The sequence below is a fragment of the Pseudorasbora parva genome, chromosome 5 (assembly GCF_024679245.1).
Source record: "Pseudorasbora parva isolate DD20220531a chromosome 5, ASM2467924v1, whole genome shotgun sequence".
In the NCBI taxonomy this organism is placed as follows: Eukaryota; Metazoa; Chordata; class Actinopteri; order Cypriniformes; family Gobionidae; genus Pseudorasbora; species Pseudorasbora parva.
Window position 1 is genome coordinate 11,770,012 of NC_090176.1, and position 21,111 is coordinate 11,791,122.

The 21,111-nt window shown below is 37.2% G+C and overlaps 1 protein-coding gene across 1 annotated transcript; it reads right to left on the minus strand.

Moving 5' to 3' along the window:
- Window positions 1-5,315: 5,315 nt before the first annotated feature.
- Window positions 5,316-9,972, minus strand: LOC137075071 (zinc finger protein interacting with ribonucleoprotein K-like). The gene is made up of 3 exons (XM_067443249.1): window positions 9,836-9,972; window positions 6,677-6,788; window positions 5,316-6,473 (listed from the first exon to the last, which is right to left on the minus strand). The coding sequence occupies exons 2-3, from the start codon at window positions 6,732-6,734 to the stop codon at window positions 5,671-5,673; spliced, it is 861 nt and encodes a 286-aa protein (XP_067299350.1). The 5' UTR covers window positions 6,735-6,788; window positions 9,836-9,972; the 3' UTR covers window positions 5,316-5,670.
- Window positions 9,973-21,111: the final 11,139 nt, after the last annotated feature.

Below are 21,111 nucleotides of genomic sequence, written 5' to 3' on the forward strand. Positions count from 1 at the left end.
TAGATATATTGTTGCATTACACCCATCTGAAAATCAGTTTATTCATTACAACACTGACTACGTTTACATGGACAACAATACTCCGATATGAATCTGATTAAGACAATACTCTGAATAAGAGGCTACCATGTAGACAGCGATTTCTAATTACCATAATTGGATTAAAGTCATAATCTAACTAAACATAAATCGGATTAAGAAATGTGGAGTATGCCTATTTTAGTCGCATTATCGGAGCATTACAGACATGTACACGCCTTAATCTAACTATTAATGTCGTGTCGGAGACTTCGCCGCATTTTGTGACAGGACACATAACATTACGCACAACAGGGAAGTGCAGAGAAGAGGGCTTTGAGGGTTCGAGGCCTCTGCCCTTTTTGAAAATTAATCAAAAGTGCCCCTTTCAACAATCATTGATAATATTGTGGCCAATAAAACAAAATTGGAATTATAATTAATATAACAACGTCTACAAACCAGTAACAAATGGCGGAAAAATCCCGTTCATCTTTTACGTATCTGTCAGTCTGAAATGTCGTTGCTATGGACGGTGTGTGTTTTACTTGACTGTTCATTCTGAACACTGTGTCCTCTATATATATTTTTATTTTTGTTGTAATTATTATGCTCATTGTAAAAGTAAAATACAATAAGTTTGTATCTGTAATCGCAAACCAGATGGGTCATTCAGTGAACGCCTGTGGCTCGACGGCAGGAAAAAATATCCAAACAGTCACGATTTTTAAACCTTTTTCATCATTAATTAAAGATATTATTCTAAATGTAGGCTGTCAATAATGAGGAAAGAGGGGTAGTGTCTCTTCAAAAAAAACAGAAAGAGACAATACATAATATTACAAAAATAAATCAATGTAAATGTATATAAAACATTATAAAAACGCATGTTTTTTTATACTTCTTAATGTAAAGTAACACTGTACAACAGCGACACCCGCAGGTGAAGTTACAGCAGGTTTCCTGAGCCCATAAAAATTGACAGACCTGCCAAAGTCACGCTTTGATTGGATGTTGGAGAACATAGCGTGGCATGGGGACGTAATGACGTGCCATAATCGATCTAATGTTCTATCAAATGTAAAACGGGAACATGAACGGAGTACTCTAAAAGCAACTCATGTAAACACCTTAATCAGAATATTGTCTTATTTAGAATAAGGTCAATAATTAAATTACTGCTGTCCATGTAAACATAGTCAATGAAATCATGTGTATTCAATGTGCAAAAATACATTGAGGTCCCATGTTTCATATTTCATTGAAGTCTACTCTCGAGAAAAAATGAGAACGTTCATTTATCATAATCTAAATAAAATGTTCAATTAATCAAAATTTTGATTTTAGGTCAAATTGTTCCAGCCCTAGTTCATATGTAAACAATATGCTTAATATGGAATGTTAAGGGTATGAAAGATCTGTTTTCTCCGATTTGAGGTTCAGTAGAGAACTTTTTTTACACCAGCTGTATCCTCTAGATAGAAAGGTCACCTTGGGACTTAAATTAAAGCTTATAAACTTAGAAGTTTTTAATGTACATTTGAGGCAGTGATTTGTATAATAAAATATTTAAAAATAATAACTTTTAAATGACAATTTGTCGAGCGGACAGACATTTTTTTGCGGTATGTTAATAGTGATCTTTGACAGCAAAAAGGCTATTATATTACCACTAATGTAGCTGCAGTACCTTAATATTCACAATTACATCATTCCACCAGGGGTGTAGCCGCTATGATGATATCCCCCCCAAATATAATAAACTACAAACTTTTTAAAACATCTCAAATACTGAAATAAATAAAAAGTGTTTTTTACAGTCTATGGTTTTTGCATAATGCTTGATGAGTTTGATTGACAGCTGTGTTAGGCAATTATCAGGCTGTCTCATGTGTGACGCGGCTCGCGCCTCTGACTTCATGAAGTGTGTTTACCTATTCACTTAGCTTATAGTTTGCAGTTGTGTGATAGAGATACAGCAGCGATGCAACATTTTATAAAAAGGAAAAAAAAATATTGCATTGCCACGGGAGAGAACCCATCCATCAGGACGCAGGTAACGACTTTTCAATTCCAAGCGCATGTTAATACCGTAAAGCCGGGAACACGCCATCATTCTCGATCAGTCATGATAGTGTAGGGGTAAGGTGCGCAACGTTGTGTTTTGATGCAATTAAACCTGAGGTTCAAATCCGCCTTTTGCCGAACTCGATGTGCTTTCTTTTCTCATCATATATCAGATCTGAAATGTGTTTTATTTTCAATAAAATTGAAGAACATAATTGAAAAGTGGAAATAAAGTGTCTAATGTTTGTTGTAACCACTGCTCATGCTTTGTATATGGACAGATAGTATTTTGTAGCTACCCACCCAACCCACCCCACCCCTCCCCTTGCGTGAATGAATGTATGTGCCCAGGCCCGCTCACTTTTGCCCAGGCCCGATCAAAAATAAAATTCTGCCTAGGCCACTGCATTTCGCCAAAAGCTTTTCCCAAAAAGGGAGTTTTTGGCCCCTGAGACCAAATGAGTGGGGGGTGGTCGTTATCAACTTATGATGGGTCAAGGTATAAAATAACAGGAAATAATAGTGGGAATTTTTTTTAGCAAAAAACATCCTGAGGAGTGGACCTGGCTCCCGGCCTAATATAACCACGGTTCATTTCAATAAGGTTGTATCTGTTGTGTAGCCTTCATCATTTGCAAATCCCTACATTAAAATTATTTTAAAGAAAAACAAAAACACAAATTCAGTGCTACCAGGGAGATGTTCTGCATGAACACACACACACTCTCTCTCTATGGACACAGTATCTGATACTGTTATTTCTTTAGCAAGTAGAAATGTCTTAAATTTATATTCAATTTCAGACTGTTATCCCTTTACCATTACTACTGTCATATGTTGACTTTTAAACAAATTTAACGTCCAACAACAAATATTTCAGATAAATTAAGTTTTTGCGCTGAATATTACTGGTATCTCTCTCTCTCTCAATTGCATTCTGTCTGTTTGACGAGCATGCACACGCGCCTGCCACACCAGCGCTTGTTCAGTGAAGTTTAAAGTGCAAAATGGAAATACCAGGAACCCAATGGTCACTCTCAGACCACAAGAAAAACAATACTCTGGTCTGATGAAAAATATTGAATTCTTAGGCCTGAATGGTGAAGGATATTTTCATTTATTTTAAGGAAATGTTTATTATTTTCATGCAAGTTGCTTATTATGATTTTAAGTATTAACCATGTTGCAGATTATGATTCACAGTCTACAATATTAAGTATACAGTATTAATTGTGTTTTTCACCATGAAGTATTAATGATTGAGTATAATGTTCATTATGTATTGATTATATTTGCTTATGATGATTTAACTTGTAGATGTGCAGATGATTTCGCAGAAGCGTTATAAAAGGTGTGAAGTGAAACTGAGGAGAAGTAGATGTGGTACGAGGTCAAGCAAGGGTGAGACAGCGGGGGTAGAGCATTTCTGAGAACCACATAGCTACAAGTGAAACTGAGGTTAAAGATGAAACAAAGATGCAGAAGGATATGTCTTATAATATGGAAAAATACCAGAGCTGTACTTTCTTTGTGTGTGTGTGGTTAACCTGTGTTCATAGAAATAGCCTGGAGACTGATGATGCGGTACACCCAGATTGGAGGAAACGTGGTGTGGGGAGGAGATGGAAGAACAAGAATATAAACATGGATGTAAAAGTTGTGCGGCATTCAGGACTGCCCTGATGCTTATATCTGTTGTTCTGAATCCTGAGCTCAGAAACCTTTTTTACACGCTGTTACTTTTAATAAATGTATACTTTTAATTGATAACTCGACTCCTGGCCGATCATTGAACTTGGGGAGGACTTTGGGGAATAAAAAAAGTCCAACAATGGCAAGCATCATGTCTGGAGAAAACCACTCATCACACTTGGCCAATACCATCCCTACAGTGAAGCATGGTGATGGCAGCATCATGCTGTGGGGATGTTTTCCAGCAGCAGGAACTGGGAGACTAGTCAGGATGGAGGACAAGATGAATGCAGCAATGTAAAGACACATCCTTGATGAAAACCTGCTCCAGTGTGCTCTGGACCTAAGATTGGGGCGAAGGTTCATCTTCCAACAGGACAATGGCCCTCATTTATCAAAAGTGCGTACACCAAATTTCCAGCGTACACCCAAACCCAAGGTGACTTTGAGATTTATCAATATGGACGTTGGCGTACGGCACGCTCAAATCCTACGCCAGCTCAGGAGGTGGTGTCCGCACGTACAATTCCTAACACCACAAAACACATTGACAAAATATGCTATATTATGACCCACTGTAAAAAAACAACAACAACATAGTAATTATAAACTTCAGTGTTTATTTTTGTGCGATGGACTTCAATGTTTAATTTGTGTGACTTTACCAAAGCATTTGATTTGTAGGCATATGTATTCCTCTAGTTGCGAGCCTGTGCGCTTTACCTGACGTTTCAGAGTTAGGCCCGGCAGCTGCGCACTGACTGGGACTGAAAATAATTAAGACTGACAAAATAATAAAAATGACATTTTTCTTCTTTTAAAAATAAATAAATAAATAAATAACATTCTTCTTCTAAAAAAACAATAAGCGTAATTAATAAAAAAATCATAATAATACGAATCTTACAAATTGTCATGCAATTATTAATGTGAATGAATGGTACTCCACATCACAACATCATATCGTACACCCCAATAGTCTACATGATACAAAATAAAATGCTAATTATTTTAAAACATGTTCTGTAAAATAAGGCATTGTGATAATTTCTCATCCAAACAGCTATTTAAACTGCTGGAGTGCGCTTCTCAACCCCCACACTATTAGCAGTACTCTTAATTTAGGTCCACATTTTGTTTTTGTGGCTGCCTTTATTCCCACTCTTTAAACTCTGAAATTAAACAATTTAGTTTTTTTCCACTTCCCTGATGGTCTTGATGATCTCCACGTCTGAGAAGTTTCGCTTCTTTGCCGTCTTCCGTGTGTCCATGGCGTAAAATGAGGGCGTGGGGGAGACTTGAATATATATATATATATATATATATATATTATATATATATATATATATATATATATATATATATATATATATAACAATAAGCGTAATTAATAAAAAAAGCGTAATTAATAAAAATAAAAAAAATAATAATAAAAAAAAAAAAAAAATATATATATATATATATATATATATATATATATATATATATATATATATATATATATATATATATATATATATATATATATATATGGGCTTGTTATTATTCTAATGACGATCGTTTTCAGCCGCGACATTTATCAAGGGCAGGTATTGCGTACACCTGGATTGCAGAGCTTCATAAATCAGACGTGAGAGGAGTGTAAGCATAATCTTACGCAAGATTGATAAATGAGGGTCATTGTTTCTATAAATATATTTTTAGAATGGTGATACTAATAAATAAGTACAAATGGAGCTATAATACATTGTAACCATATTGTTAAATAGAATGTTTTGCTATTGATTCACCAATTCAGTTTATTCATTTAATAACAATTTTTGCTTATTCTGAATATCAAATTATTATTATATTACTTGTACCTCATGGGTCTGAACTTAAAACTTTGCTCACTTAGATCTTTGGGCAATGCTTTTTCATGTGGACATGTAGACTAGATCCATGAGTGAAACTCTTCCCACATAAAGAGCACTGGTGCGGCTTCTCTCCAGTATGAATTCTCTTGTGATCTTTCAGGTGTGAAGACTGAGAGAAACTTTTTCCACAGTGTGAGCACTTGTATGGTTTCTCTCCAGTATGAATCCTCTGGTGTGATTTTAGGTTGCTCGGTTTAATAAAGGTCTTCCCACAGTCTGAGCAAACATAAGGTCTTACACCAGTATGAATCACCTCATGCTGTTTTAAATACTTAAGTACTGAAAAACTCTTTCCACATAAAGAACAAATGTAAGGCATCACAGCAGCATGGGATTTAAGGTGTGTTCTTAAGTACGATTCCAAAACAAATGTTTTATCACACTGATCACAGCTGAATGATCTCACTCCAGAGTGACGGCGCAGATGATCTGTGAGAGCACTTCTCTGAGTGAACCTCCTTCCACACTGAGTGCATGTGAACGGTTTCTCTCCAGTGTGAATTCTCATGTGGTCATTGAAGTGTCCTTTGCGACTGAAACTCTTTCCACACTGAGTGCATGTATGAGGCCTCGTTCCAGTGTGAATTCTCATGTGCACATTAAGGTATCCTTTAGTTGTGAAACTTTTCCCACACTCACAGGTGAAAGATCTATTGTCTCCAGTGCTTTCAGCTCGTTTCTTTGTAAAATCCTTTTTAGTCTCTGAAATGATGTTCCCATCTTCATTTTTGAAATGCTGGGGTTTTTGAAACTGATGCGCTTCATTAACTTCCATTGGGTCTAAGATCAACATAATACATTTCCATAATTTAATTAAAGGAAAAAGTAAAAACATAAAAAATATTCTTAATTAAGCACAAATCTGGAATTCTACAGAGTCTACTAGTATCTAAATGTAAACATTCTAAGTTTAAAACGTTTTTGTCAGTTTTCATCTTAATGTTCTATATCAGTCGTTAAAGAGAATAAAGGAAAACGCCAACCTATTTGTTCCTCTGTATCTTCATATTTTATTCTGCAGGGTTCTTCCTTAATCTCCATCTTTACAATGGTATGTTTCTACTGAAGTAATTCCTCCCGTTTCTTTTTCTTCTCCTGTGGGAAGAGGGGCATTTAAACTTTCCAGCATTTAAACTTATGAACGGCTGTGGGAGCGGCTTCACTGACTGAACGTGTGAATTGTGGTCGCTGTTGCTCATTTAGCAGATGCTCATCACGCTTACAATTACTCTCAATTATCCATGTGCAAATGTTTTGCTCTAATAGTCAATTGGAAACACTTCCCATGATATTTGCATTTACATTTAATCATTTGGTATACCCTTTTATACAAAGCTACTTACTCATTAGGAAAACAATAGAAGCAATCAAACCAACAACAGGGCAACAATATGCAAATGCTGTGCTGGTCCCAGTTAGAAAGTGTAAAAAAAAGTTACACTTTTAACTTTTAGTTTTAGTTTAACTTTGATTTCTACCGAGGGGTGAACAGTGGTGCTTTCCTCAGTGCATAACTAACATTTCACATAATATATTGCATAGCCTACATTACGTTCACTGCATCTTTTTTGTTATTTTCACCAGTTGTTGCTTTCAGCAAATAAATGCTCTAAATTACTTAAATGCGCTAATATTTTTATTTGAAATTTGGGGGAAATGTTGTCAGTAGTTTACAGAATAAAACAAAAACACATCCCAATAGTAAACCCAGAGAAACTGATAATTTTGCAGTGGTCTCTTAGTTTTTACCAGTAATATGGATCACTTTCAGCAATGTTTTGTCATTTCAAGGTTTTCTGTAAAATGTCACTAGGATATTGCATTTGTATCACTGTATAAGGGTATGGGGAATCTGTAGATTTGGATAGGCAGAAATTACATAAAAAAAGTAATATTCCTCCCTTCAGATCCATTTGAATAAATCTTGCATACATGACGCAGTAAATGTGCAGCGCCATTCGTCATCACGTCACTTTATCATTGATATTGTGATAGTACTACTGACGATATAGTTTTAAACTGGAGAACACGTTTAACCCCTTAACTATTCCCTGGTTTGTGTGTGGGGGGCGGATTAGCAATAATATAATCAGCCTACATTACAGTTTAATATTAAAGATATTAATATAAATAAAGTGAGTAAGAGTCTTATTTATTTGATGGTGATTGCACATTTCTTGTTTGTATGAAGGCATAATAAAAAATAATAAAAAAAGGTGAACATTCCTTTATATGTACTTTTTTTCCCCCATTTTTTTTTTTTTTTTGTTGTTGAAATTTGTAGATATAGACATCCATTCTGGGCAATTTTGGCAGTATTTCTGAGGCTTTTATACATGTTATATTAATATCGGAATTATATAATTTTAACTGAAATTAAGAAATATATTGTGATAATTTTTTGCCATATCGTCCAGCCCTAAATCATAAGTTATATTGCTTATGCGATGCATATATGCCTATATTTCATTACCCCATTTTAATGGTCACTTTCATAAAAATATACTTGCTTGTAGGTTTAAAGATCCATATATTGCACATTTATTGTCCAAAAACAATTAATTTTAGAAATATATACAATTTAGTCAGAATGATTGCGTCCCTATCCTATTTAAGATGCGTTCGTATCAATCTACTGTATATTGATATAGACAGTATTTCCTCATTCCAAATCGTTTCTAAAAAATATATTGATATATTGTACAAACTTGATATACCGCCCAGTTCTAAGTGCAGCAAAGATATTGCACAGCACCACAATCTTCTCAGCTGATCTGTCTGCAGTCTGTTCCTTGTCAACGTGAAAATATTTAAGATGATAAATCAAAACAAAGTTGGCAGCTTAAATGTTCACTGAAGATGCTGAGTGCGAAATCCACCATGACTCAACTCTTCAGTAAACAGTCATAAAGTGAGAAATAAGATGCTAGTAGCTAAACTAAAATTTTTCTTGGTTCATATTTGACAGCTGTTTTAGGATTGAAAAGTTAAACGACCGACAAAAATAAGAGAAAAAAACTTTTGTCTAATTTCTCCATTTTATTTAAATGTTTTTTTACGTGATTCATGTAACTGTAGTAATTAGCATCAATGTTAGAGGACAAGAAACATTTAACAAAGATGCCTTCTTAATATAAGGCAATTAATAAAAAAATTGCATATAGTAAATTATTTAAAAAATAAATAAATAATTGTATATGTGTGTGTGTGTGTGTAGCGTCATAGCCTTCAGTAAATTAACTTTATATAGAAATATCTTCTAGTGTGTGTGTGTGCGTGTGTGTGTGTATGTATATTTATGTTTGTGTGTAGTATGACCCTATGTTTACTTTTTTATTAATTGACGCAGATGACAAAAATAAGGATATCAGTCAAAGCTTGCTTTAGAAGGGGATGAAACAGGGCAAAGTAAGGGAAATGAGAGAAAAAGAAAGCGTGATGGAGATGATTAGAGAGCAGGAATTAATGAATAATCTACCACCCACTGACTTGTTTTTAAAGCTATTTATTAATTAATTAATTAATTACATTTTTAGCCTTCAAATATATCAAAATGCACATCAGAGATGCATAACCCCTGACTAGATAACTAGTGTGTGTAGTCAGTATACACCAAATAAATAAAGCACATTTACTTTTTAAAACAAGCTTAGTTTGCGGACCAATTATAAATTAATAATCCTAAAAATATACTACTCACAATTAGAATAATACTGAAAACTTAAAAGTATCTGAATGACAGACTCCCATAGAATTCTATTGCACCTATTTAACATATTTACTAGTCATTATCTAAAGAAGTATCTAAAAAAAGTACTAGTATCTGATAAATAAATGCAGTCCAATTTAATAGCCACTAATGCCAGTATCTAATGAATAAGTATTAGTATCTTTAAAAAATTAAAAAAGCACTTTAAAGAATGAGCATTAGTAGCTAATGAATAAGTACTTCTTTGATAAGATTAAATCATAATGTGTATTTATACGTGTAGTTTTGAGCACGCTCAATTTGGATCTGCCCAGTTCTAAGCAATTCAACTGGCCATTCCACAATAATAAACTTAATTTATTTTGATCATACCTTAATATTAACTTAATTTCACCATAACTTAATAAATGATAAAACGAATGTAGCTACTCACAGCAGATGTATATTAGAATGAACGGCTGTATTCCACTTCACAATGTTTATGTTGATTCCTCCTGTCCCGCGCTGGCGTGCTCACTTCTCTTCTTCTCCTAGACTCGGGTGTGTGTCATCGCTTCGGTTGCACGAGAGCAGCGCCCTCTACTAGCGGAAACCAATTCCTATTAAACTATCTAACCTTCATAGACTGTTACAAGACCATCCTTATATCAGTTATTTTACTATCTAAATGTCTACATTCTTCATACAAACAGAGGTCCATGGGGACTCATTTTAATTTCCACTTAACTTTTCTTATATTTTCTTATCTTATAAGCTTATATATATATATATATATATATATATATATATATATATATATATATATATATATATATATATATATATATACATACATACACACCGGTAAACATTCCCTGTGTGTGTGTGTGTGTGTGTGTGTGTGTGTGTGAGAGAGAGAGAGAGGAGAGAGAGAGAGAGAGAGAGAGAGAGAGAGAGAGAGAGAGAGAGAGAGAGAGAGAGAGAGAGCTTTTGATGCATTTGTAGTATCAAGTCCCTCATTTATGGATGGAACATTTTCTGATTTATGCCAGTTTTGATTATTTCATTTGCCAATTTCTATGCAGTCTCTCTCTCTCTCTCTCTCTCTCTCTCTCTCTCTCTCTCTCTCTCTCTCTCTCTCTCTCTCTCTCTCTCTCTCTCAATTCAATTCAATTCAATTCAATTCAATTCAAGAAGCTTTATTGGCATGACAAAAACATACATTTTGCATTGCCAAAGCATTGAAACAACATAAAGTGATTTGTAACAACTGATCATAAAAAACTAAAAATATTAATAATAAAATAAATTAATAATAAAAATAACAAAATATGAATAGTAAAATAAAGATTTATAATAAGAAAATCAAGCTAATTTTAATATAGAAAACGTAACGGCTGAACATATATACACTATATACATGGGTGCAGGTCTAATATGTGCGTGTATTAGCTCTGAGAGAGTGTGTGTTTATGGGCTGTGTGTTTGCTGGTTCCTCTGGAGATGGCAAGAGGATACAAATCTTGCAGCTATATTTGAGCATTTGGCTTCTTCACCAAGAATGTAGCTCAGTTTTTGGGTTGGGCTACAGGTGCTGAAATGGGGGAATATTTTATTAATTTTGGGGTAATAATGATCTCTGATATTTTTGTATTTCGTGCATTCTGTGAGGAAGTGCAGCTCGGTCTCTGTCACTCCCAGAATGCAGTGCGAGCAGAGTCTGTCCTCACGGGAGAGCCAGGTCTGTCTGCGCCGGCCCATCTCTATGACCAGACTATGCTCGCTGAGTCTGTACAACGTCAGGGTTTTCCTGAGGCTCACATCCCTCACTGAGCTCAGGTACTGCGCTACGCTGTATTCTCGATTTAGGGCCGAATAACATTCCAGTTTGTACTGGTTTTGAATGGTGTGTGTCCAATGGGTGATGTACTTTTCTTGTTCTGTGATCATAATTTTTGAAGGCCCGAATGTGTTTGAATTAGAGGATGGATACCCGACCCGAGCCCGACGGGTTCCGACGGTACCCGACGGGTCGGGCAGGGTTTGGACAGATATTTAGAAATGACGTTCGGGTTCGGGTCGGGCTCGGTCACGTCAGCGCGATAAGGCATTGAACCTTTTAAATTTAAAACTGCTTATTATGCAAGTAGCCAATGGGTCTGTTTAACTTTATGCAATGGTTTGTTTTTGTGATTAAAATACATGCATAATATTACCCTAACATCCGTCTTCCTGCATGCAGAAATTTGTTTATGTCGCCGTGACAACAACGCAACACGTGCGTGCATATTGCCTGCGGCATCCCTGTCATTCCAGAGAGCGCAACTTCAGCGCTGCTGGCAGCAGGACAGCCTTGAAGCCATCCACAGTTGATGCAATCCTTTTTCTGCATAAAACCTTGATTAGCCTAAACTTTGTTGGATAGATTATGTAAATAGATCCCATGTTGCAGTTTAGGAAACATACAGTTTGAGAAAATTGGTAAGATGACTTTCATTTCGATAAGCATTTCAATTGTGTTACGTTAATGTTTTGTTCTGTTAGCTTGGGCCATTTTTAGCAGACCTTTGTTCATTTAATTTCAGTTGGCTATTTGATTGGGCTCTGTGTAATGTTTGATGCCCCGCGCTGATGCGCTCGTCTGTAAACATTTCAGAATGCCTTCCTACAGCTGCTTAATAAAAGCGGGCTTTCCACACAAACAAACGTACGTGTCATTAGTATATGAGGGGAAAAAATTTATTTTAACTGTCGGGCTCGGACAGAAATATTTGAATGCTTGTCGGGCTCGGGTCGGGTTCGGTTACTGCTCTGTCGGACGCGGGTCGGGCTCAGACAGAAAAATGCGGCCCGATCCGCACTCTAGTGTGAGTGTGTGTCCTGAGGCCGGCTGATCTCTGTGTGTGTGAGCTCAGTTAGTCTCAGCACCAGCTGACACAGGGGACTCCTCGTCACGCTCAGCTCTTGGTGTTTCAGGGCTTTGTAATGGTATGTGTTGGGGTCGCTTGTTTTCAGGTGTTTCCAGAATTTGATGGCTCTTTCTTGGATGTTTAGAAGGAGAGGGTATTGCCCTAATTCTGCCCTGCATCCGTTGTTTGGCGTCTTTCTTTGGACTTTGAGGATTCTCTTACAGAAACCTAAATGTAGAATTTCAATCTGATGTTTTTCCCAATTTAAGAAATCAAATTTTATAGAAGGACCCCACACTTCACTTCCATATAAAACAATTGGTTCAATTATAGATTTGAAGAGTTTGAGCCAAATTTGGATTGGGATGTCGAATTTAATGGTTCTTTTTATGGCATAGAAAGCCCATTGAGCTTTCTCCTTGAGTTCATTCACAGCCAGAGTAAAGTTACCCGTTGGAGTTATTTTGAGGCCGAGGTAAGTGTATGCTTTGGTGGTCTCAATGGTTCTGTGTGACAGTGTAAACGTGTGTGTTGGTCCCTGAGATCTGGAGCACTTCTGGAACATCATGACTCTAGTTTTCTGGAGGTTAACAGTCAGGGCCCAGGACTGACAGTAGTCCTCCAGCAGACCCAGGCTGTCCTGAAGCCCCTCTTTAGTGGTCGACAGGAGAACCAGGTCATCTGCATAGAGAAGACACTTAATGTCTGTGTCGTGTAGCGTGAGACCTTGAATGGGAGCATCTTCTAATATGTTGGCCAATTGGTTGATGTAGATGTTGAAGAGGGTGGGGCTTAAGCTGCAGCCCTGTCTCACGCCACGCCCCTGGGGGAAGAATTCTGGCCTTTTGTTTCCCCCTATTCCACTGTCAATAAGTTTTAGGTATAATCCTTTGTGCCAGATTGAAGCGAATGCTTTTTTGAAATCAGCGAAACAAGCAAAAAATTGTCCTTTGTTTTGGTGTACATATTTATCAATTAGTGTTTGTAGGTTAAAAATATGGTCAGATGTGCGACATTTTGGAAGAAAGGCGATTTGACATTTACTCAAGGCATTATGCTTCATAAGGAAGTCTAGAAGTCTGGTGTTTAAGACACTGCAGAGGACCTTCCCCAGGTTACTGTTCACACAGATGCCTCGGTAGTTGTTGGGGTCTAATTTGTCTCCGTTTTTGTGGATGGGGCTGATGAGGCCCTGGTTCCAGATCTCAGGGAAGAAGCCGACACACAGAACATCATTGAACAGCTTTAGCATGGCCAGTTTGAAGCTTTGGTCTGTGTGTTTCAGCATCTCGTTCAGGATGCTGTCAACAGGCTTTCTTGGGCTCAAGGCCCTGTAATTTGTCTTCCAATTCTTCCATTGTTATGGGGAAATCTAAGGGGTTTTGATTTGCTTTAGTTGATCTTTCCAAATTGTCTAGTTTATTGTTTATTTCATTTTGGTTAGAATTTTGGATTTCAATTGGGCTATATAAATCTTGGAAGTGGGTTTTCCATGTCTCCCCATCTTGTATTGCCAGAATTTCTTGGTTTGGTTTGTATAATAATTTAAATTTTCCCCAAAATTTGTGTGAATTTATAGATTTTTCGATTTCTTCAAACTGGTTTTGCAAAAACAGTGCTTTTTTCCTCCTCAGTGTGGCTTTATATTGTTTTAGCACCTCACAGTAATGAAGGCGGAGCTCCGGATTGTCTGGTTGGCGGTGTTTTTGATTTGATAAATTTCTGAGGTTTTTTCTCAGAGCCTTACAGTCAAAATCAAACAATTTGTATGTGTCTAGATGTTTTTTCTTTCGTTTAAAAAAGGTCAAATGACTCTTTTGGGCTGTTTTGTAGAATAGGTTGTTAAGATGTTGAACTTCCTGATTAATGCCGAATTGATTTTTAGGGTATACCTGTGTTTGAAATGAATTTAAGAGGGATTGTATTTCTGTGGATTCGACAGCGTTGGTGTAATTAGTGGTGCTGTTTTCTGTCCATTTAAATTACATCATTTTGCTCATTTGATATGGTGTCCTAATTGGTTTGGGTGATGTTTCAGATTGTTTTACATAGAGTGTGATTTGGCTGTGGTCTGAGAAAGGTTTCAGGGGTTTGACTGTGAATGCTCTCAGGGAGGAAAGCTCGAGGTCTGTGATGGAATAGTCCACAGTGCTGTTACCAAGAGATGAGCTGTATGTATATTGGCCGAGCGAGTCCCTGCGCAGTCTCCCGTTGGCGATGTACAGAGCCAGTCCTCGGCAGAGCTGCAGAAGCTGAACCTTCACGGCCTGATCGCGGCTCTGTCTGGCAGGGTAAGAGGGGTACAGGTCATTATAGCCAGTAATAAATCTATTGCCTTGTGGATCTAAAAAATCTAATTCCTCTCCTGTTCTGGCGTTTAAATCACCCATCAGCAGCACATTACCCTGGGCCTGGAAATGGAAATCTCTCTCTCTCAATTCAATTCAATTGTGCTTTATTGGCATGACATACATGGGTACATATTGCCAAAGCATTTCACAAAGCAAAACAGATACATACATCAAACATATTCACATTTATATTTATATATACACATCATATACAAAACATATATTATTAATCAGGATGTGTTCACTCAGTACATCTCAATTTGTGGCATTTATAGATATGCTGTGCTATATAAGTGGAAGCAGGTCCTTCACCGAGTAAGACCTTCAGTTTTTCGGGATGGTGTAGTGACTGGAAGTCAGGGATAATGTGTTGTATTTGGCCATACAGTGAGTCTCTTAGGGCAGTGTATTTATCACAGTGGAGGAGGAAGTGTGCCTCTGTCTCCACTGCTCCTGATCTACACTCTCTACAGATACGCTCTTCTGTGGGCAGCCATGTCTTCTTATGCCGCCCTCTTTCTATGGCCAGCGTGTTGTCACTCAGCCTGTACTTCGTTAATAACACTCTGTGTGTTGTGTTTCTGACTGAGATGAGATAGTTAGCCAGACTGTACTCTCTGTTTAGTCCCAGATAACATTGGAGACGGCTTTGCTCTTTGGTTTGATGTTTCCAATGCGCTTTGGTATACGCTTTGTTCATCAGTTCTGACACCATTACACAAAGATTACTTTTCTGGGTTTGTAGGGCTTTAAAGTGAAGATCATCTTTAGAACCTGAGTGTAGGTGGATCCATATGGAGCCAGAATGGTGACTTTAAAATTTGGCATCACAAATTAAAATTGTCATTGAAAACAAAAGCAGAACTGAAAAAGGAAACATTGGCATTGAAACATTTGCATTGAAAATAGATGTATTGGCACTGAAAAAATAAATAATTAAAATCTTACAATCTTATTCTTTTATTGCATTGGGATTTTCCACATCTCCTTTTGATTTACGTGAGTCGATTCTATGCGGTGGACTCCACTAACAGCATATCCTACAGATGTTCAGTTATTTCATTGTATTGCAGAACAAAGGCGCCAGAATGCAATAATACAAAATAGTAAAGCAAGTGTGTGAAGCTATTACAGTCCACTTCGGCCCTGCACCTGTGTACCTGTCACTGAGTCCAAAGTAAAGGAACTTGTAGAAGGGTTTCACTTGAGCCCATGGCATCCCTCAGTCAGTGCAATGTGCATCGGTGCAGTGAATGGGACCCATGTGGAAATCAGGCAGCCAATCATAGCGTAGTTTTGCGTTCTCATGTGGACAGATTTTTTTTTAAAACCGTGCTTGTGTGGACGCGATTGTTTTTTAAAACGGAGGGGGAAAAACTCCGGTAATAAAAATACCCGTGTTCGTGTGGACTAGGCCTCAGTGAGCAAATGAACGCCTGATGACTCATATGCTGCATATCATTAATGGAGGACTCAGAGAGAGCTTTGTGCATGTTTTACCTCTTTTATATCGAATTTTTCAGTGAGAAATGAATAGAAATGGTATTCTGTATGACAAAATATTTTGCAAACATGTGATAATATGTCAGTATTTCTCCAAATATGAGCACTTTTGAACTAAAAACTAAACTGAAAGCTGTTCTTTGCGATCTGTGTGAACACAAAAGAGCCAGTGCAGACGAGAGAAAATGAACGTGCGTGTTATAATCTATTCAAAATATCGTTCATTACAGATCAATAATAATAATGCACTCCTGACATAAATTAAGAAGTTAATGTCACTGCAACCTAGTTTTATCATAAACAGTGTTCAAATATCAAAGCTGGAGTCTTTAATCTTTCTGATGATACGGAGATTAAACTATTACTATGTTCAGATAAAGTAATAGTGTGATGTTTAACGAGCAGTGAATGTTGAACAATAGTAATTTGAGGCTGTATACAATCAATATACAATATACATACTGTATACAAATGTATGAAATGCATGGGGTTAAAGAGTTGGTTAATGCTTTAAACTGTATCCGGGGAAATCACTTGTTTACAGTGGGTTCTAATCTTCAGTAAATAGCATAGCCATCATCATAATCATATACAAAATATTGGAAATATATTGACTAGACTATTTTGGATCGGCTGTATTTTTATTGTATTTTTTTCTAATGATATATTCTAATGTTAGGCTATGAATTATTATTATTTTTTGTCCTTTGTGTTTTTACTGAATAAAAATCAGGAACAAAATAGAACTGTGGCGTTATGTACTTTGGATTCATGCATATTATTGAGTTACTAATCACTTAAAACGTTTACAAGTTTTTTTTTATAACTAAAAAGTCACGTCTAAGTATATCACAATATAACTTCAATATGCAGTTATTTAATAAAGAAAACTTTGCATTTGTAAACTAGCTTATTACACCACTATACACACTCTTGAATGGTTGTTTATTGTTTATTGCTCATTGTAACAAAGCTTTAGTGCAAATTGGATAACTATCCAAAAATAAATTAAATTAAAGCTGCAAGCAGCATTTAGCGGGGTTCAAGCATTTAAGGCCTTTAAACAGTTAAGGTCTTTTGTATTTAAGGCCTTTAAGCATTAAATTAATTAAAACTGAGATGAAATGAAGATCTGAGCATTCATTGAGGATTTATTAAAGGGTTTCGGGGACACTTCAAGGCCACATATTGAAATGACCCAATTATAGCCATCCAAATGCAAATGCCAGTCATTTTGGATAATTATTGACCTGTCAGAATGAGCAGATCTAACAAATCATTTGAACATTATACGATAATAGATACAAAAGACCATTTACAATAATTACAGGAAATTTACCATAGCAAACGCATCAAAGCTTTTATAGTTATAGCGCCACCTATAGACCAATCTCCATAAAAGTTTGAATGCTTGTTTAGAGTCACATGTCACATTTACTTTCTCAAACTATTTTTGAGAAGATCTAAACATTTATTGAGGAGTTAAAGGTTTAGGTACACTTGGTCAAAGTCACATTTTGATATGACCCTATTATAGCTATCCAAATGCAAAAGTAATTTTTTTGGATAATTATTGAGAATGAGGACATATGTCATGGTAGCTTGCTGTCACGTGACGAATTGGGCGGTGTCTGAGCCCGTCCACCATTTTGGGATCCTACGCTATCGGTTGCCAGGGGCAACATTGTAAGAGCGATACAGAGATCGGAGCAGGAAAGACGGCTTGAGGAATTATCATCACCGCGTTTAAACGGAGAAATGGAGGCCTCTTACAGGGAGAAACTTACTACCAGCGCCAGGCAGAGGTATTTAAGCTGGCTGAGATCAAAAACGCCGACCCATACGAGCTGCCTGCAGCACAATGGAACAGAGACCTAACGTTAGACACTTTACTACCTTCCTGAAATGTTTCTATACATATATTTTCTGTGCATTCTGAATAATAAATAAATAAATCTCCCCACTATCCTGCAGCAGTCCAGTGCTCGTCCTCTCAGTAAGAGTTTTTCTTGTACTGATCATATTTAATACCTGTTGAGTTTTGATTTCTAAATGAATTTGACTAATAAAAAGGATCGCTTGTGTGTGCTGGTGCTTTTAGTCCAGCCTTCTTAAGTAGAATAAATGCTCGGTACGTGCCTTAAATTAATGTAACGTTAGAGGAAAATTTGTCAACTATAGGCCTACTTTGAATATTAATTAAGCGTTTTGGGCATAAACATGTAAATTACATACAGTAAAATGATTGATAGTGAAAATGACAGAATAGTGATCAAAATGTTTAATACAAATAAATAAAGGATCGTATTCATCAGGTGTTACACACTTCAGCTTCGCGGTCACGAGTTTAGACGATGACTGACACCCTGTGGTGAATTATAGCGTATGATTATCAGCAGCTGCTTTCTCAGTTCGGCTTGGGTGGATTAAAACTTCATGTTACATTGAGTTTAGAAAATGTTGTACTTAATAATCATCAGAATATCTCTTCTCCAGTCTCTGTCCGAATCCACTAAGGCGAGTACTATCCTCCCAAAATGGCAGAAGGGGGAGGATTCCGTGATCTCTATGGGCGGGGCACTGTGTCGTGACGACATCTCATTCTCAATTGATCTAGAGAGTCAGAATGAGCAGATCTAACAAATGATTTGAACATTATATGATAACAGATGGAAAAGGCCATTTACAGCCAATAAAGGGAATTTACCATAGGAAATGCATGGTTTTAAAGCTTTTTAACAGTATAGCGCCACCTATGGTATGATCTCCATAAACCTTTGCATGCTTCTTCAGCATGTTATACCACATATACCCAACAATTGTCGTGAAGTTTTGAGTTTTCCCTTAGTATTTATAGGCTTTTCAATGTATTTTGCCACACCTCTTTTCTAAATGTCCCTGTTATGGCCATCCAAATGCAAAAGTTCAACTTTTTTTTCAAAGATGATTGCTCTAGAGAGTCCAGAGAATTGTCCTAGACTGGTTTGGTTCCAATCGGGTAAAAAACCAGGGACTAGTTTGCAAAAGTAGGTTTTTAACATAATTGCAAATATTTAATGAACGATTTGATTGACAGCAATGGCTCTAGAGGCAAAGTTATTTAACATGAGGAGATCTATCAATTGATATGCATATGGTGTGGATATGTCAAACACCACTTGATTACAGAGCCATAAAACTCGTTAGCGCCAACTAGTGGTTGATTTCTTTCAAAATTCTTACAGACCTTTAGGGCCATGAGTCAAACATGCCCATCAAGTTTCGTTCTGATTGGCCTCCGTTAACCTTGTCTTATAGTTATCAACTTCATTGGCCGATGGCGGCCATGTTGATTGAGATACGCTGATGTCCTCATATACATACATGGGGCCTTGGACCAAGATACTGCATACCAATTTTCAAGTCAATCAGACTAACAGTCAGGTGGTTATAGCCGTTTTTATGTTTTTTTAACATTATAGCGCCACCTAGAGCCCAATCATCGCGATTTTTTTATCGTGACCAAAGATTGAGCCCATACATAAGTGCACCAAGTTTGGTGATGATATCTCATTTCTTTCTTGAGTTATAGCCTTATTAATAAAATAGGCTCCGCCTTGAACGTCCATTTTGATGCCCCTTAGCAAAATTGAATCAAAGTTTCAACTTTTTTTCAATGATTATTGATAATCTGACTCCAGAGAATCTGCCTGCAGTGGTTTGGTCCCGGTTTGGCCAAAAACCAGGGACTAGTTCGCAAAAGTAGGTTTTTGGAAAAAGCCAAAATAGCCGGACATTTTCCCAGGTCACGAGCCAATCCGAGGCATGCGTCTGGTCCGTCTCGAGCCAAGGATTCCAACGATATAAGGCACTTGAGGCTACGGCCAACGGTCTAGGAGTTATGAGCAGTTTTGCGCAATTGATTGCTATAGCGCCACCTATGGGCCAATCTGGCTCATAATTTGATAACCTCTCCTCGATTTTTGTACTACCTATTGGGCAAGTTTCAAGTCTCTAGCCCTTATGGTTTGGTCTGCACGATGCGTTTTACGGCAGAATAATAAACCGGCACAAATACAATAGGTTTTCAAGCACTTCGTGCTTGAACCCCTAATAACAGAGGCGTAAAAGGGCCTAAAAAGGCTTATAAAAAAAAACTATAGGGTCTCAGCGCCTGATTTTTGAGCTGCTGGTTACAAAAACTTTATCAAGCGTTCTGACATGGCCGGCCGAGGGGAACACGGTAGATTTTTGCATTTTCAGCTCATTTATCTTGGAAATGATTTTTATTTTTTATTTAAATGTTTTCCCTTTTAAACTGTAATACCTCTACCGACGGCCCGATCTCCATAAAAGTTTGCACGCTGCTTTACAATAATAGGGCGCACATGCTCAGCTAATTTGGTGAAGTTCTGCGCAGAACAGACATTTTTTAGTCATTTAAATGTCATTTTGCATAGGATAATGTAGTTGACCTTTCTAACAGTTAAAGCGCCACCAAGAGGCCAGTTGCCACGTCCTTTTTCGGGTGACCACAGAATGAGCTCCTACATAGTTGTGCTGAGTCTGGTGAAAATATCTCGTTCCGTTGACGAGCTATAGCCAATTAAGTCGAAAGGGGCTCCTCCCACCTCAAACTTGGCGGCCCTTAGGAACTCTGAACCCAAATTTCCACTTTTTTTCAATGAGTATTGACATTCAGACTCCAGAGAATCTGCCTGCAGTGGTTTGGTCCCGGTTTGGCCAAAAACCAGGGACTAGTTCGCAAAAGTAGGTTTTTGGAAAAAGCCAAAATAGCCGGACATTTTCCCAGGTCACGAGCCAATCCGAGGCATGCGTCTGGTCCGTCTCGAGCCAAGGATTCCAACGATATAAGGCACTTGAGGCTACGGCCAACGGTCTAGGAGTTATGAGCAGTTTTGCGCAATTGATTGCTATAGCGCCACCTATGGGCCAATCTGGCTCATAATTTGATAACCTCTCCTCGA